Source organism: Labrus bergylta, chromosome 10 (assembly GCF_963930695.1).
Source record: "Labrus bergylta chromosome 10, fLabBer1.1, whole genome shotgun sequence".
NCBI classification, from domain to species: Eukaryota; Metazoa; Chordata; class Actinopteri; order Labriformes; family Labridae; genus Labrus; species Labrus bergylta.
This window is the reverse complement of record NC_089204.1, coordinates 23,401,641-23,426,199: the sequence shown is the minus strand read 5'-3', so window position 1 is coordinate 23,426,199 and position 24,559 is coordinate 23,401,641. Positions and strand designations below refer to the sequence as shown.

The 24,559-nt window shown below is 41.0% G+C and overlaps 2 protein-coding genes across 5 annotated transcripts in view; both read right to left on the bottom strand.

Moving 5' to 3' along the window:
- The window catches only part of sema4ga (sema domain, immunoglobulin domain (Ig), transmembrane domain (TM) and short cytoplasmic domain, (semaphorin) 4Ga), a 30,027-nt gene extending 19,894 nt beyond the window's left edge, over positions 1–10,133 (bottom strand). The window contains exons 1-2 of the mRNA XM_020648096.3: positions 9,773–10,133; positions 4,423–4,658 (exon numbers count right to left, since the gene is read on the bottom strand). Of these exons, the coding sequence (XP_020503752.2) occupies positions 4,423–4,552 (130 nt within the window). The 5' untranslated portion in view covers positions 4,553–4,658; positions 9,773–10,133. The remainder of the gene's footprint in view (positions 1–4,422; positions 4,659–9,772) is intronic.
- A 3,262-nt stretch (positions 10,134–13,395) lies between these two features.
- The window catches only part of tp53bp2a (tumor protein p53 binding protein, 2a), a 29,039-nt gene continuing 17,875 nt past the window's right edge, over positions 13,396–24,559 (bottom strand). The window contains exons 10-23 of one of the 4 annotated variants that reach the window (XM_065959190.1): positions 24,405–24,443; positions 22,781–22,828; positions 21,349–21,532; positions 21,016–21,072; positions 19,722–19,772; positions 18,822–18,938; positions 18,505–18,626; positions 17,968–18,376; positions 16,461–17,305; positions 15,546–15,683; positions 15,294–15,427; positions 14,975–15,141; positions 14,669–14,868; positions 13,396–14,577 (exon numbers count right to left, since the gene is read on the bottom strand). In XM_065959190.1, the coding sequence (XP_065815262.1) occupies positions 14,536–14,577; positions 14,669–14,868; positions 14,975–15,141; positions 15,294–15,427; positions 15,546–15,683; positions 16,461–17,305; positions 17,968–18,376; positions 18,505–18,626; positions 18,822–18,938; positions 19,722–19,772; positions 21,016–21,072; positions 21,349–21,532; positions 22,781–22,828; positions 24,405–24,443 (2,553 nt within the window). In that variant the 3' untranslated portion in view covers positions 13,396–14,535. The remainder of the gene's footprint in view (positions 14,578–14,668; positions 14,869–14,974; positions 15,142–15,293; positions 15,428–15,545; positions 15,684–16,460; positions 17,306–17,967; positions 18,377–18,504; positions 18,627–18,821; positions 18,939–19,721; positions 19,773–21,015; positions 21,073–21,348; positions 21,533–22,780; positions 22,829–24,404; positions 24,444–24,559) is intronic. The other 3 variants (XM_065959191.1, XM_020648099.3, XM_065959193.1) reach the window with 3 other exon arrangements.

The following is a 24,559-nucleotide window of genomic DNA, read 5'->3' as shown; positions in this document are numbered from 1 at the left end:
TAATGATTTCACATTAATCGTGATAATTATCGTTATCGACTGACATGTTTTGTCATATCGCCCAGCCCTAGATTCAATAATCGATTTGTTAATACACAAATATTGCAGGCAATTCTGATGATTAATTGAGAATTTCTTTGTCTCATCAAGACGAACAACAGTGATGGTCTAACATCTAAACTTGGCGGCATCAGCACCCCCAATAAGGGTTTTCAGCTTTTCTCTGGTTTATATGAAGTTATATATAGAAAGGACATGAACAATTAAATATAACTTCACTGTGGACCAAAAGCCCATGGATTATGCTTATCCAGCGTGGCTTTGCTGAGGAAGAAAATAATGAAAAGAGGCCCAACAAATCAGATTTTAGAGATCCAGCTCTACTTGATATGAGCTTTTTTTCCCCTTTGCTTATTCTATGACTCCCTTGTACACTTTTTCAGACTGTATTGGGAAGCTTCTGTATGAGAGGAGGGCCATAAAGAACAGCAACATACATAAGAATGCAAATACACAGACTTAGAAGAATTGCGTTGAAGTCGCTCACTGCAGAAATGCAATGCTGCAGTGCAGAGTTATGTAAGCTCTAAACATACGATATATCAGGACTCCACTTAGCTTGGGTAAACATTACACTTCTATCGACACACACACACACACACGTACTTCACAGTCGCAGAAAGCCTCAAGGCAAGCTATAACTACAACAATGCCTCCACAGTACAATTGTGAGGTCAGCACACAGCGTCATCCTATTCGGAAAACAAACAAGTTGTGTTTTAATTTAGCATCTAATTAAAAAAGATCTGACGCCACTAACGCTGAGCAGGTTTGGCAACATTAAAACCATAGAAACTCGTCGGGCAGCCACTTTTATTAGAACAGAGAAGCTCAAAAAGGCCGAACAGGAAAACATCAGACTTCCTTCATCTTCAGCCAATCCACACCCCCCCCCCCCCCCTCTCCTCTCCCCTCCCAACCCCAGCAGACTGCATGTTATCAAGAAAGCTGTCATTAAGATTCCTATCAGCTGCTGCAAAACACAATCCACTCTGCTCACGAGGACTGCAGCAGAGGCAGCAGTCAGCTCCCGTCTCACCCTGCTCCTGGGTGATCAGGTTATCTACTTTTCCTCCCTCTTTCTCAGCAGGAGGAAGAAGAGTATCACCTGGATGGGATTTTCTGAACAATACCGCCGTGATATGAGTGCGTGTCATTGTGCAGGAAGACGAAGCATTAAAGCAGAGACAAGTTTCCTCAGTGTAATCCAAGCATTAGAAAACACAATGCCTGACAGCTGGAGCCAGGTAACTAAAAACAACCTCGCAGAGAGTGTGACGCAGCAGAGGAAGCTTTATTGACGAGCACATTTTAGCCTCGGATTACATGACGGTGAGAGGAGAGGCATGTTTGATTTATTCTCCAGGGAAAGAAAAGGAGGCGGCGAGAGGAGCCCAGATGATATTATTTACTGAGCAAACACTTGGAGGGACCTCAGCTGATCAGCACAGTACACAGTGTTCAGGGACACACATGCTTACACACACACACACACACACACACATGCAGGTACACTCGCTGAACCTCTAGGCATTGGACTGTGACGTGACAACCTTACATAATAATTCACAGTCCAGCGTCAGGTCTGTTTACGGTTCAGAGTATTCTGACATGAAAACAAGCTGACTGAAGAAACTGAATAAACAAAGTTAAATCCATCCACTGAAACTGTTTGAAGTCTGGCAGAATTCTCAAAATACCTGACAGGTTGAAATCAGTTTGTGTACTAAAAAAAGGCACAGAGATGTAACACAAGCTTTTTTTTTTTTTTATTCTGACAACGTGCTCTCACCTGTTTTGTCAGCTTTCAGTATCTCCAAACAGGGGAATAGTGTTTTACGCCTCTTAAAATGAGACTTTCGATTGTCAAAATGCATATATGATTCAAAGTTTCCTTGTGGGCATGCCTGTGTGATTGAACTACCCCACACAGGTTTGAAGGCTCTGCTTTTAGGTTGCTAAGAAACACAGAGATTAGAGGGATTAGCTGTAAATTTGCATATCGAAGTCTTCTCATCAGGAAGAGGGAAGTAAAATAAAAAAGAGCTGTAGGGCGAGGTATCAACCGAGGGCAGAGAAGCCAGGAAAAGTACAAATTAATAAGGAAGAAATTGAGTAGAGGAGGCAGAGCTTTAATGCAGCGGTGTAGAGATAGGAATGGTGGAGGAGGGGGATGGAGGAGAAAGACGACGGGGCGGCAGGCAAGGAGATGTGTAGGAGGACCTGTGGGTCCGGCTCGAGCACAAAATGCTGACTTACAGAAACTGAGATAAAGGTATTAAGAACGGTTCAGAGCAGGAGGAGGGAAGATTGATAATGAGGGTAAGTAGGTGATGTAGTGTGAGAAAGATAATAAAATAAAAAAAAGAGGCGGAGGTGTTTCATACTGTAAGTGTGGAGACTTAGGAAGATTTCTTTCACACGGCGTTGTATCAACAAATAAAGTCCAGGATCAGATAACAACTCTAAGGAGACACACTTGCCCACACACGCACACAAAAGAAAAAAAAAAAAAAAACACTATACAGGAGTGATGCGCCATACTACAACAGTTGTCATGGTTACGGTGCTTCTTCCATCTACCTACAGTCGTGTCAGTTTCCCCGGATGCTCTGCAGGGATCTGAGCGTAAGCACTTCACTCACCTACCAGTGACTCTGTAGCACCTCAGGCTGCATACCTTCACTCACACGAGGTAAATGAATACAACTAACAACAGTTTGATTTAAAGGAAAGAGCTCAAAATGGTTTACGGAGGAGGCAGGTGTTTGTGAAAATGTGGAGATTGTGTCAGGAGAGAGTAGAGAGATGAAGGAAACTGAACCATATAAATAAAGAGGGTGACACCTGTGATAATAAAAGAGCTGCTGGTCTGAATGTAAAGCATGGCATTAATGTTTTAATCACAGGTCATTTAAAGCTATTTCACTTTTCTTTTTTTTTAAATGAAGTGTCAGCACCTGCAAGACTATATTAAGCGATCTGTTGGCCTGATTGTACCATGCTACATTAAACAGTGCTTTAGGAGGCCTCTTTATGCATTAAACAGAAGAACTGTTTAACGGTTTTCAAGGGTTACATTACAATTATTTGACCAATTCTATGAACCTAAAACTGCTCATAAACTGTCTAAAACAGGGTTAAAAGAAAGATGGCAGCACCTGTAATACTAAGATTAGAGATATGTTAGGATGGCCTTGAAACTTGAATTTCACATGCTCCATTAAAAATTGATTTAAGTCAATCTTTACTTATTACAGAAACTCTGTTCAATGTTCAAGGGTCACACGTTTAATTTGACAATGTGGAAGAAACAATATTATAATTTTAAATGATCACCTGAAGAAGACCTCTGGTCGAAACGTTGCGATCATTAAAACCTTTTGTGCGGCATTTGAGCAAGTGTGCGAGCCTATCTTCTTCCTCAGTTTTGCTGTTTTTGCCCTGCACCTACCTGATGTGCGTAAAGCTACCTCTTTCTTTTTTTATTTGACAATGTACCAAAAATGGTTTCAGAAAATCTGCTTGATAACTGATGACAAGCTCAAGAGAAGGAAGCAGCACTTGCAATACTAAGACAGATCTGCTTGTCTTTTAATTAAAACATGAGCTATGAGTCATTTTAAGGTATTTAACTGAATAAAATGATCAACGTGCAAGGGTTAAATATCGATAGACTGTTTAAAACATGGATGTAGTGTCAGTGATGTCACCCATTGGTTTCTGAAAAGCCCATTGATGGCAGTCACCATACTGGAGATGGTGACTCCACCTGTCTTTTGATGAATGTAGAAACAGACAAACAGGTGGAGCTGAGGAAGGCCTTCAGCCTCCTGACAAACAGCTACAACACACTCAGCTGTCAGTTCACTCAGCTGCACCCCAATTTATGCAAATGTATGCATAACTCTCAGTCTTAGTTTGTTTTTAATGGATGCGTTATAATAAAATGTGATATACTGTCCAAAACCATTTTTGTACCAAGCTGTAAACAAGATGAAATTAAAATGGGTATTTTAATGTGGGCTCCTGTGGGGATTCCTTGGTTTTTGCAGCAAGCCACAAGTGGACACTCAAGGAACTGCAGTTCTTTGGCACTTCTGCATTGGCTTAATTTGTTAACGCCTGGGGTTGCCACGTCAGTACCACACATGAGGGTTTGACTGTAATCTCATAAATGAAAATAAACTATGAGACATCTCAAGGTATCGAACAGAAAAACTGTTAAATCTATTAAAAGGTCAACTCATAATGATTTTGGAACAATTTTATGCACCTGTAATGTCAAAAAAAAAAGAAAACACTCCAACTTTAGAACAAAACCCTCTTTGTGTTTGTGTTTGTGTTTGTGTTAGTTCTTACCGCTGCTCAACACAGTGATGCGTGGGGTCACATCCAGGTCCAGCGGCGGTCTAAACGGGTAGCCGGCTGCCGCGCACACACAGCAGCTCAGCAGCAGGAGCCGCGCTGCAGAGGATCCAGCTCCCTGCATTCTCCACCGAGGGTCTCACGGGACTCTTACTCTCCTTGGACCGGGGTGCACAGTCACGTGAAGCACTCACACAAACATATTCGGCCCACGACTCACATAGAAGAACCTGTAAAAAACATAAAACACAAAAACAACTGTGTTAAAAGTCATGATCATGCACAAAGAAACACAACATGTCACCTCAGACGGTCAGAGGTGTTCAAAAAAGCTGTCGAAGTTGAACAGCCCAAACAAAGTAAAAGAGCTGACGTGGAGGATTTCACAAGGATGACGACAGAGATATGAAAGACACACAAAGTGCTTTGACTTTATAAAATTTTGCAGGCTTTTGTAGATCAATGGGGCTCTGCGAGACCCGGGCTCGCCTCTCCATGTTGCAACGTCTGCAGCTGCCGAGTCTAAACACACAGCTGAAAATATCATTAACCAAACAATGGCTGTCAAAGAGAGCTACGTGCCGATATCACGAGCAAACACGTGGGGATTAAACGTCCATGTGGAGCAATCCAAGCAGATCAGGTGTGAAGCCAGTTCAAACAGTAGACGTACCTGAAGAGGAGCCAAATGCAACGAGGGAGGGGAGATTGTGAAATGTGATAATCTTTGAAATATAGGTGTTGTGATGAGACGTGAATGCCAACGTTGTTCTCCCTTTTTTTTTTTTTTTTTTTGTTTTGGAGTAGTGAGAGGGAGAGAGGAGGCGGAGGGAGTAGATGATGTGTTTGTGTCACCATCACATGCACCGGTGCACACACAAACACTGAGGGGGGGGACACAGACTGTGGAGCATCACCAACAATAAATGGTCACCTCTCTCTTCCTCTCTTTTTCCCTGTCTCTCTATCTCTTTCTGTCTAAACACTCCACCTCTGTCTTTAAAATGCTCTCAGCTCCAAATCTTAACACTCAAATGGCTTCTTGCCTCTCGTGCCCTAAAAAGCGAAATATTCAGAGATCCTGCTTGTTCCATCTGTTATGAACACAGACACCCGCAAAACTCTACATAGACGCTTGGATGGATGCAACCACAGGCCTACCAACAAACAAGTTTAAAAAAAAGGGTATAAAAGGGTTTTGACTACCCTCTTTTGTCCTCACAGTCCCTCAGGTTTGACATCATAAAAATGGCAGGCTCACAGGCTGCATGATGTAACATAAAAACACCACCGCATGCAGGTGTGGAGAAGAAGAAACTCTGCTAACTGTGAGTTTAACAGCAGGTAGTGACAGAAAACAGAGACACCCTACATTCACTGTGCTATGTATACTCTATACATGTGATATGTTGTCTTTCACTACCCACTGTTCCATGATGTTAGTGCTGTAAGACTTCTATGGACTGCCACAACTCCAGATGATCTGATCCACACAGCAGAATAAGAAATGCCTCCCATGCAGCCTAAAATGCAGGAACTTGGCTCAGTGAATGAGCAGCTAACGCATTGATTCTGATACAATAATCAACTTGTTTCTTCTTCTCTTTAACAGTACCATTCACAGCAATAATAAACGTTATGCTCTGTTATTATGGCCGATTCCCACCACACAGTATACAGGATATTTATAATGGAATTTTGCACGCTCAAACCCTGCAACCTTCTGCAGACACCATCTACAGTTTGTTTTTCTCCCTCTGATACCATCGAAGCAGAGGACTTCCTTCTTGATAAAACTGCCTGCGATGCATTTTCGAGTTGAGAATGTTTATTCAATAAATCTGAGCTTGGTCGGGTGCCAGAACTATTGCAGCCGTTAAGAACAACAAGCAAATGTACGAGAAACTTTCATATTCTTTTAAATTATTACTCAACAGAACATTAATCATCAACAATGAAGTATTAACTCTGATCCGGCTCCTGAAGTGTGAGGATTAGCAGCTTCTCTCTTTCTTTTGTTTGTATCTCCTCTGTTAATTAAAATACCTTTGGATTTCGTCTTATGCTTCAACAAAATAAGCAATTTGAAGATGTCCCCTTGGATTTTAAAATGTTTAATATTTAGGTTTCTTTTAAACATTTAAATAAACAATATCAACTAACTGCAAAATAATCAACAGAATAACCCACCAGAAGAAACGGTTATCTGTGGGTTACACTAAATGTTCCACTTCTCTCTTGTAATAAAGCAAAGAAGAAGAAAAAAAAAACTGTCCCTGGTGGCAATTTCATTACTTGGACAGAAAGGAAGTTTGAGATAAAAGTACATTTGACAAAAATCTTCACAGTGATGGATTTCAGGTCTCTGCTCTCTGTGCTGGAGCGACAAACCCAGGGGCTAGACGGATGGAAATCAATCTTTGGAAATGTAATGTGGAGCCAAATTATGTTCTTCCAGTGGTGGAGAAATGTCCTCAAAATACAGAAAGCAAGTCTGCTGGATGAAATACGACTTTCTATCTGAGTATTTTTACAGGTTTTTACGGCTCTGTCTTTCTCCCAGTATGGCAAATAGACTTTAGGGACAGCAATTATTTCAGTCAAACATTCTCCTACAGGATGTATTTCCTCTCCTGAGCCAGGTTAAACACCGTTAAGGTGTGTCAATTGCCCTCCTAGCTTTTTCTAAGCTCCCCTTAAAAAGGCTGCAGAGGACGTGAAATGAGGTCTTTACAAGTCATATATCTGAATCACACAGAGCAAATCATTAAAATGGACAGACAGGGTCTGAATCATTTCAATCTGTAAGGCAAAGTGGGCTTCATGCAGTTTTATAATCTGGGAGGAAAAAGGAGTCTGTTGGGATCCAAATGTTTCACAGGAAAATGACGAGAGAGAACAGAAATATGGCAAATGACGAGAGAGAACAGAAAAAAAACACAGGTGAGAAATACTGTCAGAAGCAATGAGCAAAAAAGGAGAAAATAGTGACATTTCCAATTCTCTGTCATCTTAAAACCATTTTCCTGACTTGCTCTGAGAAAGCCCCTAAATGCAGAAGCCTTTAATAGTTAATTGGCTGCTGAGCACTCCAGTCGAAAACTTGAAGAAATGAGACACGTTGGAAACAAAATGACCCGGAGGAAACGGTGCCTGTACCCACATGACCTAAACTTTCTGTTCTGTCTTCCTCCTGATCTTCCTGCTGGCTCTCAGTCCCATGACATTCATCCGTGGAAATAGATTTTTTTTTTTATCAGGCAATTATAAAGTGTCTATAAACCTGCCTGAATAGCAGAGAGCGGAGCACGGCGGTGACAGCTCCATCAACAGACAACAATTGTCCCAGAGGACTCCAAACTCTCTATTTTGGAGTTGAATGTGCGCTTGTGTGTGTGTGTGTGTGTGTGTGTGTGTGTGTGTGTGTGTGTGTGTGTGTTTTTGAGTCTGTATGAGCGACAAAAGATAGAAAAAGATTACAGTCAAAGTCATTGAGCTGTGCTTCAACAGAGACAGACTGCTTTTAAGCACTTTTGTCTAACAGACAGACAAAAGGAAGCAAACTGAACTGAACTCTGTTTGCCTTCAATACTGTAGCTTTATACTCTGTACAGTCACTTTCTTGTGAATGTAACACTGGCTTCTTGGGACTTTTGACACAGTTTGAAAGCTGCGATAAAGCGTTGTACTGTCAGTGTACTAATTTGTTATTTACACTCTTTTTGTATTTGACACAACGGAGCTTATTTGTGTCTTATTTATGTCTGTGACAGTCTTCCACTAAACGCTGGCTCTCTCCAGGTTTAATGGGAGTCTAAATTTGCCAGTGGCTAAAATGTCTGTTTTTTTAGAAGGTCTACAGTGATGTAGACATTGACACCATTTTAGGAGTAGGGGTAGCCCTTATGATACCACACAGAGCTAACGGTATAAACCTACAGCTTTTAATTAACGTCTTTATTATTGCACTGGAGAAGATGGCTTCTTGGTGTTGGCCAAAATGAAAGTTAAGTTATGGGAATCACAAAAGAACGTATATGATCATCTCTAGTTTTAACCTATTTAACATTGATCAATCTCATTTGACAAAAGGTTGTTATAATATCTCACATTTTAAAAGGCTGAAAAGAAAAGAGAAAAGAAAACGGTCTGAACTTTATCTAGCCCCAAATCACAAATTGGATCTCAAAAATGCGGTTTGAAAAAGAGAAAGATTGTGAGGCAGACCAACAAAGGCAGAATCCCTCTTCCAAAACAGACAGACGTGTTTTTAATACAATATAAGAAGTCTGCAAACCTACAGTATGTTGAAAATGATTCAGGATATGTGTTATAAGTGAAGATATTACAAAGGGAAAAAAATCCTTTTGTTTTTCACGGATAGGGCAGACGTCACGCCTGACTCTGAGCTTTTCATAAAGATTATCAGTGTTGTCCCTTTGGACTGTGCCAAATCGAAATTAGAGGCTGCAGCAGAATATTGAGTTTCTATAACAAGCAGTGGTGACGGGTTTTTATACAAACATGATCATAAATGAACCAAACTGACATTTAAATAGGAATGAGTTCAAATCAAGTGAGACTATTCTTTGAAAAACATAACATAATGTGATTATCATTTGTCCTTTCTGTTATATTTACGAGGACTTTGCATATCTAACACGTTTCCTTTCACTTAATACACTACTCCATCCTCGGTCATTAAAAGACAAAACAAGTTGATCAGTGTGTTCACTGGGTTTCCTTTAATGATTAGATCACAGGTATAAAACCCATCAGCTTGATGAGGAGATGGCTGATTGCCCCTCTTAAGAAAAGATTAATCCAGCTTTTAAACACCTTCAGCATCATCATCAGTATGTGTTTACATCTGATTTACCCTAATCAGACCTGTTCAGCTGACATACTGCCATATCTCATTCACATACTATGAATCACCAGCTGCACCTTTCAGTTTGCACGTTGATCAGTTATCAGATTCAAAGTCATACCACCAATGTAAATGAGGCATACTGTGATGCGGTGTAATGAGGCAGGAAGAGACATACTGGTGTTTTAAAAGCAGAAATTATAGAGCACAAACTTGGGATGTCAGATCTCTCATCAGCTTAGTCTGAATTGGGCTTCTACAGAAGAGCAAATAACGCATAATTATGTTCAATTCCCATATAGTTTAAAGAGGAGGTGATACAATTATCTCAGGAATATTAGGCATGTGTTCAGGCAACGAGACTTTCACTGTAGGGTTGAAATATTGTAAAGGTATCTAATTGTAACACAAATATGAAGGAAAACCCAACACTGAGTGAAAGGTGTAAGAAGTGTAATGTTCAGTTTGTCTTACCTGCTGTGCAAATTCCTCGAAGATAAAGATATACGTTTCCTTGAGCTCCCGATAATCCAAGTGGACTTTAAACGCGCTGTGAGTACACTGACTGACACACAAACACCCACTGGATGACACACACACAGTGGGGCTAGGCTTCTGACAGTGGGACTGACCGGAGCTCCTCTCCACTCATTTGCCGTCACAGGTGGCCCGCCCTCCCACGACGCTCACCTTTTCTTCCTCTCTGTCAGACAGTCTGGTCCCTTTCGCCACCAAGTTGATGATATTCTTTAAAGATAAGACAGTTTCTCTTTCGTTACCTTATTATATATTTGTTGTATCGCAGTGTATGATGAGCTCCGAGCCCTGTGCGAGGACGCTTACAGTGTGACAGGCAAAGTGGGAGAAAAGGTGCGTGAAGGCAACCTGTTCAGTTTAAAGAGTAGGGCAGCGTCACACTGACACCTAGCGGCCAACGCGAGAATTACAATTTCCCCGGAGAAAATATAAAAATCTTCAATAGGCTATTTCCGTTTTGTTTTTAATTTGTGTAAAGTGTAAACTTTTTTTTAATTAATTGAAAGTTCACCCTGCCTGTGTTAATATACAGCTATAGGTCACTCTCTTATTGTTACCGCAAACCAGTGCTGCCTATAAAAATAGGGAGAGTAGCCTATGATTTATTGATTTATTGATTTATTGATTTATTGATTTATTGATTTATGATGAATTAAATGCAGTAGGATGAATCTTTTAAATAAATCAACAATTGTTGCTTTGAAGCCCCTGAGAAGAAGGCTTCAACTACAGTCTAATAATAATATAATAATAATAATAATAATAATAATAATACACTGTATTATTTACAGTCTATGGTTTCAACTTACATTGAGATTAAAAAAAAAAAAACCCTGCAGTAACTGAAATAAGTTCAAATGTTGCAAAGGCTATCAACAAATGAGAAGCCATTTCATTTCAGGTTGTGTTTTCAGTTCTCTTGATTTTTAAAAAAAAATATTTTTTTGGTCTTCACTAAATCTGGTTCCCCTGTTTTGTTCTCATGTTAAATGTTGTTGTTGACTTCTGCTGTGTTTTGATTTACTTCACAACTTTTTCACAACTTTTTGAGAACACTCCTAATATTGAAAAGTTGTTAACATATTGAACTCTCCCTCTTTTCATGTGGCATGTTTGCTATTTGACTTACAATACTTCCTTCTGCTGTAAAAAAAAAAAAAAAAAAAAGAACAAAACACTGTGAGAGTGTTGAGATTCAACTAAAACAGTTGGAGCTGTAAAACCAAAACACTGAGCTAAGTGATATTACAGAGCTCAAAAATAGGGGCTGGGAGAAAGCAGATGCAGGTTCAATTTGCACGTTGTTTGTCAGTAGGACGTACCTGTTTTATCTTCATATAGTCCAAATAGTTAAACGTAACTATATCTTTATGTATGGTTGACTCAGAAATTCTCATTGACTTCCTTTATTGAGTACAGGTGTAAAAGGATATACATTTATTCTCTATCAATAGGTTAGGACTTTCATTTATCAGGTCTTTATAAACACGACTTAACATAAAAAGATATGTAGTTCCATTTGTTGTGGATTTTCAAATAAGGGACTGCTGCTAACAAGTTCTTAATATGTCAATTTTGTCTCGTAAACATGTTAACATTTCCCCCAAGAGGCCAATTAGTCACGGCATGTTTGACTGAAAATTAATTGGTGCTTGCTGCAGAAGACAGTGGATGTTTGGCTCTCCATCTAAAGACACAGTCATTTGTGCCTGAGGTTTTTCCTCCTTTCAGTTGCTTGTAGACGATCCACATTAGTCGCCTTTCGGCATGCAGACATCATTTCACCTGCTGCTCCCATAATCTGTTTCCTGCCCACCCTCTTCGTCTCCTCCAGACCCTTGGGTTAAAAACATAAATAAAAATATATGTTTGATTTGTACAAAGGGTTTGATTCATGTTTCAGAAGAGTAATATCCCAGTGAATGTGGATTTGGTGTACACAGAGGCTTAACACTTAATGAAGGTGCCTGTGAGGAAAGCTGGCTCTATAACTCGCTCCTGTTCCTACACCTGGAGATACACAGACTCTAAGAAATAACCCACCCGGAGGGGTTATACATAGGATTCAAGTCATTTTATTGCACAAGGCAAAAGAATAAACGTCATCTGTATGAATAGATATCCACTGCAGGTTCACATGGTTGAGCTTCATAGACTGCGTCATGCACAGAGCTCTGATTATGAAGGGGGAAAAACGGCATCTATCTGTCATTCCACATATGACTTTCGTCTTTCATGTATACAGAACTTTTCAATCAATAATGAATGTGTCTATTAATTATGCAGTTAGTGTTCAGTGGGCAGTGTTGATGCTGAATTCAGCCTTTTATCTCAGCTCCTCACTATAAATCAGCAGGGGATTTGTGCATCGCATGAGGTTGTGTGTGAAACGCTCAGCTGTATTAACCCCATGAAGTCACAGAGGGACATGATAGAAGAACTTCACTGCAGCTCGTGGAGGGAGGGAGGGACTTCAATGCCCAGTGTTAGCATGGCAACAGAGAGTTGTCATGTTAACCTGCGGTGACATGGTGAGCTTGTTTATCGATGAACAATATGTTTTAAGTTGTAGTAGAAAATGTCCTTTCATTATCACCGATGAATAGATGGATTTGTTTCAACCTGTTTGAGGTTATTTTAATCACAGATCAAAGTCTAACAGGAGCTTAAAGCTGAAACTCAAGGTTTTTAAAGCAGGTTAATAATTGTAACCAGGTTATGCTCCAACACTTACACAAATAAAAATGATTGTAATGGTGGATATCTTCTCTTAAATGCACGTACAAATCATTAACATCGTGAGATACTAAAAAGTACTTGCTCGTTGCCTTTTCAGTGAGAATTGGATCCTGATGAACCACCAAACAGCAAAAACAACTTAAAAAATACAGAATTGATTCCTCATGAATGACTTAATCTCCTTAATGAATGAATGCTCTTAAAAAGATTGCAGAAACATATTTTAACAGAAAATTGATAGTAACTACAGCTTCTCCACAGGAGTGACTGTAAAAGTTTAATCATCTCCTATCAGACGAGATGCACAATAAGCTTACCTTACAAGGACTGCCTCAAACACATTATCAATATTTTATAGAACTTATTGCACCAACAGCAAGCTCAGTGAAGTCTATAGCAGTGGTTCTCAACTTGTGGGTTGGGACACAAAAAATGGTCACGGGGGTCATAGGGTCCCCTATCTTAATGAAGGATTTGGTGGAGGGTCCTGAGGCGAGACCAGTTTGAGAACCACTGGTCTATAGAACAGAGAAAATGAAAGACAGTCAGGTATCTTTTTTCAAGTCTTGGTAAATCCTGTTATATTATACTCATCACTAACACAAGTAATAGGAAAAAAAACTTGCTTTCTATGTATCATATCTGGCTTCATGCTCTGGGAAGTAACTGTATCACCTCATGTCCAGCAGAGGGCAGCAAACATCTTGTCAAACTACAGTGAGCATGTAAGTACATCCAAACACTTCGTATCTGCCGAACATTAAACGGCATGAGAAGAAAACTGGATTTCAGTCAGCACTTGTGGTCAGTAAAAAGAAGACTTTATAAACTTAGTACAAAGTATTTTATTGTAAATATTTGAAATACTACAGTACATTTGTGGTTATAGTCCTGGCAAAAGAAAAAAAGGTAACAAAAATAAATACATCTGCATGATGAGTTGAGCTTTGGGAACTCATAACATATCAAGGCATTTTTTGTTTTGACATAAAAAGTGTCGTATGACCTTACAGTGTAGTCAGTCATTTTTATTTCTGATAACTACAAAACGTGAAGATTTCTTGAATTAGGCTTGTCTTCTTTCATGACTGTATTTTCATGGAATGGCTGTAAAAAAATATGAACTTCATACTGCATCAACTGTCTGTCTTGGTAAAAGAGCTTCTTAAGGGTTCGAAAGTACATTTTCCTAATTAAAATCTTACCTACAGTAACGTTTTACTATTCTCTGTGACAGAAATATGTGAACACTCGGTATCTATGGCATCTCAACCACGTGCCAATGCAGGAAAGCAGACTGGCTTTCTGGGTTTCATAGACCACAGAATAACAGCAAAAGATCAATCGAAAGCTTTTTTTTTCTCTACACATCATTTCATTTCTTTATCCAGAACAGAGACTTCACAACAGAAACTTAACATCTCAAGCGCAGCTATACAGAGAAACAAGGAGAAAACAAGCCCCCAAAGATTGTCATGGTAACAAGAGTATTTCATCATAGTCCACTTGATGAGATGAAGTATGTTGGAAAGTAACCGGTGCCGCATAAAACATGTTTTAAAAGAGTATTTCAAAGTGGAAAAAAATCACTTTGCAGCAATTAAAATACTGCTCGTTCCAGTTACTTCCCAACATGTGAGTTTCTGTTTGATTAAGAGATCGTGTCAGACAATAATTACAAAACAACAACAACAGTTTGATAAAAGAAAAACAATGCCAATAGTGTCTGAAGTACACAGTACACAGTGAAGCCTGGAAAATAAGGGAGAGACAATCCCTCTGTATTAGGTAAGGAATAAAAAGTGCCGGAGATCCTTCATTTTGTTTGGTCTGTCCTTGTTTCTTCATTTCAGCTGTGTCCTTCTCTTCTCCAGTCTGTTAAAGCATGTGCATGTGTGTGTGTGTGTGTGTGTCCGTGCGTGTGTGTGTGGCAGACTGGAATGTGCAGGGGTCTTTGTATATTAAGCCAGGGTTCTCTGTCTCGGCTTTATTCTCGGGTAGAGCTGTTAAAGAAACAAAGCAAACACGTCAACAATGCACATTTGTACATGAAGACTCTTTTTCTGGTGACAGCGTCAGTGACTCGTGACTCACCCCAAGGAGGTTACGGGGGATGTAACCCTCTGTGTCACCCATGCGTGCCCACCACCATTCGATCTCGTCCTCATCTTCTCTGCGCAGGATGGCCATGCAGTCACCCTCACGGAACGGAAGCTCGTCAGGGTTTTCACTGCTGTAGTCCCACAGACCGTAAACCACACCCCGGTTCATGATGCCCATCTTCTCTTGCACACCTGAGGGTAGAAACACAGAAACATTGTCAAACAGAAACATTTCCACAGGATAGTTAGCATGCATACGGTGTGAAATAATAAGAAGAATTATATAGCTTTCACTGACCATAGAGGAACTGCGAACACTGAGTATAGCCCTCCTCCATCTCTTCACATTTATCAGCGGCCGTTTGCATGTCACTATAAGTCATAGCAAACACCGCTGCACCGGACTCCACAAGGAACTTGCACACTTGCACGTTGTTGCAGGATGCAGCACAGTGGAGAGGGGTCCTGTGTTAGAGAGTGAGGGAGAAAGACATGGGAGAGGAAATATGAGAGAGAGGGATATAAAGGAAAGCGAAGGGTAATGGAGGTTTCTGGTAAAAGTTGTTCAGCTTTTACTTGAAAAATATCTAACATGTCAAGAAATCTTAATTACTTACCAGCCGTCACTGTCAGCCGCATTGACATTGACACCAAACTGAACCAGAAACTTGACTATCTCTGTATGTCCGGCACAGACAGCATTGTGTAAAGCAGTGATTCCCTCATCGTTGGGCTGACTGGGGTCGGCCACCTGTGAGATTTTAGGAGGGTCACATAATGGTGAAATACAATGACTACTTTTAGATATTTTTTTAATCCAGAATTCTCTTAGACAAACGAAATGGAAATCTTAAAAAGTTCTGTCTTACCTCATAAATGATTCTCTGGACCAGGTCAAACTCTCCCTCCAGAGACGAGTCCAGCAGCAGAGCCAGAGGGTTAAACTTCACTCTCATACTGTGATCGATGCGTTCAGAGCCAAGCTTGCGCAAGTTGGTCCTCTTGCCCTAAAGACACAGTCATAATTAAGCCATTAAGGACAGTGAAGAAAAAAAAAAAAATCACATCTGAAATGTGAGACTGCAGATTCTCATCCCCAAGTCTGTCCAGCTTTGGTGGAAGCTTCCAGTCGCTGCAGTGCTCAGTCTGGACTGAGAGCAGAGGAGGGACTTGTTTTCTAGCTCTAAGTGTGTTGCTAATCCAGTTTGTAAGCACAAACTGTATGAAACTAATTCATTGCTCCAAAACCACCATTATGCAACCAAATGAGTCTTTAATGGGTATAACAGAGGGAGGGAACCGAGGGGCGAAAAATGGGTCATAACACTAACTTCTCATTGGTTTCGCGTTAAAACCTGCTGCCTCGTCATAAAACCCACTTAAGGGGTTTCACTGAGAGCTTAAGAACAAGAACATGTAAACTGGTCTTTATTTTGCACACAGACTGTGTAAGTAAATGAGGGAAAGTAGAGTTGGTATCCGCTTAGCGTGAGCGGAATAGGGCACACTTTTTTTCAGAAACAATGGCGGTGTTTGATATGGATTATCTAATTATATAACACCAGAACAGGTCACTGGTGTTAGAATAAAGTGAAATTACTTACTAATGACCTGCCCCCATGGAATGAGCAAACAAACATGTGAGAGGGTTTAAATAAAAATGCAGCACAACCGCAAACAAGGGAAATATTTATAGTGGACTCAGGACTGCAGTGACCAAAGCTCTTTTTCTCAATCCACTAAGAGATACTTTTAATTTTGACAAAGCAGTTTAGGATTCATACCGGTGGCAGAGTGACCTGGCCGGTGACCTCTGGTGCCTTCATGTTAAAGGTGTCCTCTCCTAAGCTGTCCTGCTCTGCTCCACTGGGATATGGCGGCGGTGGGTAGGGGGGGAACTCTTCCAGGAATCCATCTGGAGGTGGAGGCGGCAGGTTAGTCATTGCATCCTCCAAGCCAGCAGGGGGCGGTGGCGGGAAAAGAGCGTCATCTGGCCTCGGGGCTGGGTGGGATGGTGGAGGAGGGGGGATTATGTCCTCGCTCTTTGGGATGGCTGAAGGTGGCTTGGTCTGTTCAGGAGGGGCTGGAATGTGGACATTAGCACCTGGAATGTAAGACGGGAGATGACCTCCCTCCAGAGTCTGCCCCATCTCTGATGGGTGGGTCTCTGCACCACTCAAAGGACTGGGAACAGAGCCCTCAGCCGCCTTCTCTGCATCACCAGCAAAGGTTGGAGTGGTTGGTGTAGTTGCAATGGTCTCCATAGCTGCCAGTGTGGTCTTCTGGTAGAGGAGTTTCTGGATGTTAGGACCTGCAGGACCCTCTGGTTCAGTGATTGAGCTTCGTTTTTTCAGGGGTCTAGGTGCATTGTACAGCTTCTTTCTCAGAGCTTCCAGGTCACCATCACTTTGATGCCTGTAAGGGTTTGAAATGAAGGGAAGCAGCTTGGTGGGGCTGAGGGGCCGGGGAATACGCTCAGTTTCTGGTTGTGGGCCCTCAGATGGGCTTGGACCCACATAGTTGGCTCCATTGTGGTCGATTTCAGTTTCAAAGGCAGGGGAGCGGCGGTCTTGGTAAGGGTTTTCTGGATGTGGGGAGCCTCCACCGGGGATCACTGGTTTACCGTACACTACAAACAAAGAGATAAAACAAGAGTCAGGACTGTAATGTAAACAGAGATATCACCACTACCAGATTGATAACCTGATGACTCACCCTTATTCTATGTAGCTAACTGAAAAAAATATAATAAGTCTTTTTATTTTGAGAGATAGCTACAACCCCACATCGGCCTTTCACATAACAAAGTTCAGATAAATAATGATTTAAATTACTGGAACAACTAGAACTAAAATCCTTCAAAAACTTAAGACTTAAACTTAAAAAAAAATCCATTTCATCTCCACAATTCCCATCAGTAGCAGTAGGAGCAAGTGCCTAAAATGTTGTTTGAAGAAACAGAGGGACCATATGGTTAATCTCTCTCGCTGCCTCTCTGGTCTGGCGTGTGAATATTTCCTTGTGAGTCTGCTGAGGAGGACAGCAGGAAAGAGATTTTCATCTCAAGTGACACCAAGATGCTGATGCACTTGTATTTCAATCTCAACTTTTCTATTTAAGTTACATAATGTTTCATCTTCTGAAATCCGGCGCTACTTATTTATTTCAAGTTTCTAATCACTTCAGTGTTTTTAAGACGTGGACAGATGCACGTTTATTATATTTTTGTAGGTCGTTTGTTTTTGTATGGATTATAAAATGATTGAAAAAGCTATGACTAAATATTCTTACCACTGACAAATCCATTGGTGCGGTTCTGAGTCCTGTTGAGAGCCCCCTGCACTCCAGGCTGGAAAGGTTTCCCTGAGCCAGGCTGCTTTGTGTACATTGAGTAGATGGAGCTGGCCGCTAAGGTCTGGGGCTTACTCATGCTGGCGTCTTTGGAGGCGGGCAGCTCTGGTGTGAAGGGCCGTACCGTGGCTGCAGGTGGAGTGTCCTGTTTGGAGGGTAGGGGGAGTGTCTGGCTCTGTGAGGGTGGGAGAGGGTTGCGGCCCTGGGCGACCTGGGGCTGCTGGCTGTGGGGCTTGGCTTTAGGGAAGGTGCCTGTGTTGAGGCCCTGTTTGCCATATGGCATGACACCAGGTCCTTTCGGTTTGGTTGGGACAGGAGGAGGCACCTTGACCGAAGCCTTGGGAGCAGACTGGAGAGACAAAGAGGTAGAGGTTGCAAATAAAATGTGAGGGTTTATTACTGCTGTTAGCAAAAACCGAAACCTGTCATTCTTTTCCTGTAAGGATGTAAAAAAGTGTGTTTTTTGTTCCTTCTCACCTGAGCGTCCCTGACCAGGTCATCACTGCTCTGGTTTTTGCGCAGGGAGGAGACAGGAGCCTCCATTGGCTCAAACATGGAAAATGGACGCACCTTCCTGTCCCTCTTCTGTTCAGTCTCATCTATCGACAAATCATAAAAATAAAACATAATGAGTTTTGTCTCATATTTAAGCATAACAACACAGAACAATAGGACCCTTTTGAAGCTTTTGTTCTGCATAAAGAACATTTACTGGTTTCAAGCTGATAAAAAGGCATTTCAGTGCAGTCTCAGTATAACACTGTTTATGCATATGGTGCTTGCATGTCTTTTACCTTGCTCTGCGTTAGCGTTGGAGTGAGAGGTCATTCGGGGCAGTGTTGATGCTGTACCATGACCGTTGGATTCTGGACCTGAAGAGCCCCAGTCTGCCATTTTGGAAGGCTGAAGGCCTTGGGGACGAGGGGGAGAGGAGTCAGAGAAGAGGGCAAAAACACAGTATGTTAATTACAGTGTCCGCCAAAGGATTTCACATAGACAGGAGGTGAAACAAATGACACACAGAGGGGAAAGTAGCTTAAGCCAATATTTATCCAGATAAACACAAAGTCCACAGATCTGTGTGTTATGTTTGTCACACACAGAAAACCAAAGTAGATTATTTTAAACAACGTTGGGACATGTTCCTCTCATTACTCTTTGGTTGTGTTTTTTTGTTTGACTGACTAAGATCCGGCCAGTGGCTACACACGTCTTCAGACATCGACAGTGAGATGAGCCACAAAAAAACACGAGGCTCCTGCAACTAGCAAGATCAGCATCACATCAAAGATAATTAACACATGAAGATTTCCATCGCAGTGCCTCGGGACTTGTGAAGTTAAAAACTCAATCCCAAGAGATGATGTGCAAATACACCCAACACAGACTTTGCAACAGAAAAGACTTGGTTTTGTTGGTCAGAAGAATCCACACAGCTTGTCAGTTTAACGAAAGGTTTTCTGTTTGTACCAACAGAGCCATTTAGAGCAGCAGAACAGACAACTGAGGAGAAAGCTCAACAAACACGCTTTAACAAAAGAGCAACAAGCAGAACCGAACAAAAGATCCTGCCAATAAATTATGAAAATATATATTTTTTCCATGAGATCTACTCTCATGGAAAACAAACACATCAAAAGAAAGCCACTGACTAGCACACACACACACACACGCACGCAAACACAAGTGTGTACCTTTTCTCTTAGCCCGCAGCTCTTTCAGAGGCTTAAGCAAGAACATGGCTTCTGAAGAAGATGCATTCAAAAGACAAGAAAAACAAAGTAGCCTTAGATCTCCCTTTAGTCTAGACATTGTGTTGGTTAGGCCCAGGTAGGGCCTCCCCTGAGGGCCACACAGAGACCATCACAACCTCAAGGAGCACACCTGATACTATGCACACATCTTCGATACATCCTCCCTTCTAGACGAACTTGAAATGGATGTATACGAGAGGAGTTTCTCCTGCATCTCCTCCCATCTCGCTCTCTTTTCTTTCCATACAGCAAATCAACTCAGCATGCAGAAACAATTGCGTGCAACATCATCACAGAGAGACAGAATACAGCCTCAAACTTTTTCTTAATGTTAAAATGCTTTAAATAGGAAAATATGGGTTAATGGAAAGAGAGTGGGGGAAGAGAGGCTTTCTGCTGTCGTTCTGTGATGACTTATTTTGGCGTTGGATCATTCATTTTTAATAATATGAAGTGCACTACTGGCCCACTACCCACTGGGGGACTGAGTTAGGGCTAAGAGAGTGAGCATAGACATGGAGCACATAAGAGAGAAACTGTGACATTTCTGCACAGGGAACGTATTTAAATGAGATGTTGCTCTGGTCCGTCAGAGGTTTCTTCCCCCCCATTAAGAATAAGAATAGATTTATTAATTCCTTGAGGGGGAATTCTTGCACAACATGCATGCTGCTGCAGTCCGTGGGGAGAGGGTGCTGCAGCAATAACAGCTAACTCTGTGCTGCCTCTCAAACTGTCATTTTGAAATGGAGACAAACCGCAACTGGTTTTATTCTATCCTGGAAATAAAACAAACTTCTAGGTCAAATATGTAGAGGGTTTGAAATCAATGGTTCTCATATGAAGTCAAGACTGACTTGACATGCATCACAATCAGTGATTCTTTTGGTTATAAGTCCTAAGATACTGAGTACAGTATGCATTTTAACTGAGCAACAAGACAAACTTTGATTTCCTGAAACTGAGTAAAATAAAATAAACTATGGTCATAATTCAAAACATCTGTTTGTTTGACAGAGTATTAATAAATAGCTATACACGCTTAAGACAAGATATTGCCAATATTGTAAAAAAGAAATACAGACACAACTCATAGCAATAAAAACACTGGTTGAATCACTGCAAAACATATCATTAAGTTCTCCAGAAAATGTGTGGGGGGGGAAAAAAGAATGTGATGTTCAAGCTCTGCAATACTAGGTCACAACACACCATCCACGAGGCAACTCGCTACCTTCTGTGCTCAGAGTGACATCACATACAGCAGGTGTCCCAGACTCCTCTGCTCCTGCTGGAGTTCAAACACACATCCGACTACATGAGAGGACTAAGAAATCAGGAGAACAATAGCAGAGGACCCAGAATGGTTGAAGACGTGCTTCAGCACAGGTTTCCTTTTAATCTGCAATTATGACTAACTTTCATTTCAGAACTCTGCTGCTAAGAAAGCTTTTGCAAATTAACAACCTGGTGTCAAGTCGACGACCCCAGCAGAGATCCGAGAAAGACAACGTCTTGAGTAGAGAGGTAAAATGCTGCAGACAGTGAGTACACTGCCGTTGCTCACCTGGGTTGGCCTTGCTTTGTGGGTCGTGGGATGGTAAGGTGGCAGTGCCGTCTGGGTAGGCAGGTTTTACAAGCAGCTCATGCCTCACTGGGCCCCGGGGCATTGTGGACGACTGGATATAAGGGCCAACCGCCGCCACGCGAGATGGACCTGACTGCTGTCCAGCTTGGCCATCAGAGGGCACCTGCACAGACAAAAGGAAAGAGAAAAAACACATTAAGATACATTTGAAAAACAGGTATCTAAAACTTTTATTCAGTGTTTTGGTGTTGATGGTTGATGGTTGAGATTTAGATGACTATCACAAAATGCATGCTGAAATGATTGTTAATACTGAGGCACTGAATGACAACGATTAAAATCAACAGCAGCTCCTTAACACTGAATCGTTCATCAAATAAAAAACAAAGCAACACACAGACCATTTTTATACTTTTACATCGTCGTCACCAGAGTAACAAAAATGTGAACTTTGACCGGGAGGTAGTGCCAGAGAAGGACATGTTGTTCAAATCTAAGGGTTTATAATGGCTATCATGTAAACGTTACAACATAAAATTGGAACTGTGTCTTCTCCATTGTTTAATCCAGAATGGTCATTACAGTGAGAAAATTGTTAAAGCTCTGTGGGTGTACTGCCCGGAAGCGTAGGCAGGAATAAGTCAAATTGTAACTTGTAGGTCTGATGACAGGACAGGGGATTAAGGTAATAAGGTTTTATTCTCTAAGGAACCTAAATGTCAATAAATGCAACAAATCACCAAACAGTGTTGGAATATAACAAAATATTTATTTTCAAAAACAACCCTGGATGTAATTTAGATTTCTTAGAATTTACTCGGTTTAGTCACAAATGAATAACTACATTGTTCCAAGAAAATGTGTGGATTATATTTACAGGTTTAAGATTAATCAAATTTAAATCCCTCCAATTTTATAAGCACATTTTTTATTTTGTAATAAAAAATGTGGAAATTTGAATAGCATTCAGTTTTCAGTTTAAAGCAATCCATAAGAATCTGCAAACGATGTGTGCAGTCCACCTATGAGAGGTGATGTAAAATCATCAAAGACAGTACCATCTCTTGAATCCTGAAGTTTAATTTGAGTATTTTTAAAATAATAATCTGGATGTTAGAAGACTATGTTTGTTTTCTTACATGCATCATTTTACAGAACACAATTCCATTATGCTCTCCAAAGATTACAAAAAAAAATTCTGCAGGGGCTTTAATTTTATTTCAAACTCAACCACTGAACAAGAACTTCTTTTTCTGCAGATGATGACATTCTCACAAGCTGTCACTTTCAGACAAGATGAGCCGGCCTCACTTTGGCTGTTGGACTGATGAATCTGAGGTACTAAATCATGCTCAAAAGGTCAGATCAGAAAAAAAAGAGACAGATAAAGTTAAGCTCCAATACTAATTACCTGAAGATGAGTGTCTTTTGAAGCCCTCTCTTTACCAGGATAGCCATTCTTGAAAAAAACAAAAGCAGAAACATGCAACAGTGGTTCAAAAATACCGAATATTCCCTCTTTTTCTAGTGCAATAGGAGCCTTTTGCCTGAACTCTGTGTTTAAGACCGTGTGGGATGTGTCCTAACTGGCAGCTCTTAGACTACCTCTGCTCAGTCAGTGTGGTCAAACGTGCTTTTTGGGTGATGTCAGCCAGACGTTGGCTGTTTGGTTGGAGGAGAGAGCAGCTTGGATGGAGTGTGTCTTTGTGCTAGTGTGAAAAAGGGCCGCTCATTATGATTCCAGGCAGGGCGTGGGCAAATCACCTCCTCACTAGGACCTATTCAGGCACTACATCACTAAAGCACACACACGCACACACATTATGCATGCTCTCAAACACACATGCACGTACACTTCACTGTTCTATTCCTACTTTATTATACAGTACATGTCAGGGGGAATTGACATCTTTTTTTTGAAGTTCCATTACTAAGCAAGTTACTCATTTATCTAAAAGGGTTTCCAGTAGATCCTCAGGAGAATATGTGAAATCTCCATTTTAGCATGAATATTTTATGCTCAAACGTATAGGCCACTTAAATCCTATGCAATGCATTTGCTTAGTAAACATGCAATGCTGCAAACTCAGGAGGCTACATTTTTTTGTACCTACAACAAATACACATTTTTTTAGAGCACCTTGAATACAAACATCTTGTTGTTTTTATTTCATACCAAAGTTATGAATCATCAATAATTAATGAAAAACTATTTTTGAAACTAATTGGTTTAGTGTTAATTTGTTTGAAAGAAAGAAAGTGAATGATGAAGGTGAATAAAAAGCCCAAATCCTGTCAGATAGAAACTTAACCTGATCACTGCATAGAGAACGGAGGGAAAAAAACATGATTTTTGTCATTTATCAATCAGATTATTGTGTTTTTTTCTGTTTCTCTTTTTTCCCATCTTTTCCCTCCCTACACATGTTTTCAACCTCGAGCAGTGAGTTTTCTTTCCTCACAGTCCGTTTCATAGATCGCTCTGTTGACTCTTATTTATAGTCCCATGGCAACCTGTGTGCAAAACAACTTTTGGCAAGGGGAGAGAGGAGCAGAGGAGCTGGGACACACCACTCAGCGAGTTCAGAGCCAAAACCCTGACACCCATTATACACCTCTGATACAAAGACGCAATTATTCAGCCTTCTGTTTCCATCATGTGTTGAATCTTGTCCTGTATTTCGGTATAAAATGTGTTCTTGTTTTCAGTAAGATGTCTGCTTGCCTTTAGCAATCTTGTTATTTGCCTTTTCCTGTTTCTGTCAAGCATGCATCCAGTAAAGATAACATCTCCCCTGACATTCCTGCCTGTCTGTGATGTCAGCCTGCGCTCATTACTCCTCTCTCATCTCAGGAGTTGCTTCTGCCAAATGGGACTGAAAACACAGCTGAGTGAAGAAGTGTGAACTCAGATGCAACCCTGTGACATGATCAAAACAATGATCAATCCCAAATCAGCTATATGTCAGAAAGAGAAAGAAAAAAGGTGGAGAGGAATTGACTCCTTGAAAGATAGTGAGGATAAGGAGCCTTACATTGGCATGGGTAGGCTCTGCATGCCAGGGCATCTGAGGCTACCACGGTAAAAAAAAAAAAAGAGATTAAAGAAAACATCCAGTAGGGGGAGCTCTCATCAAAACCAAATCCACCTGACAAATATAGAAGATGATCTGTGGCAGGGATCTGTATC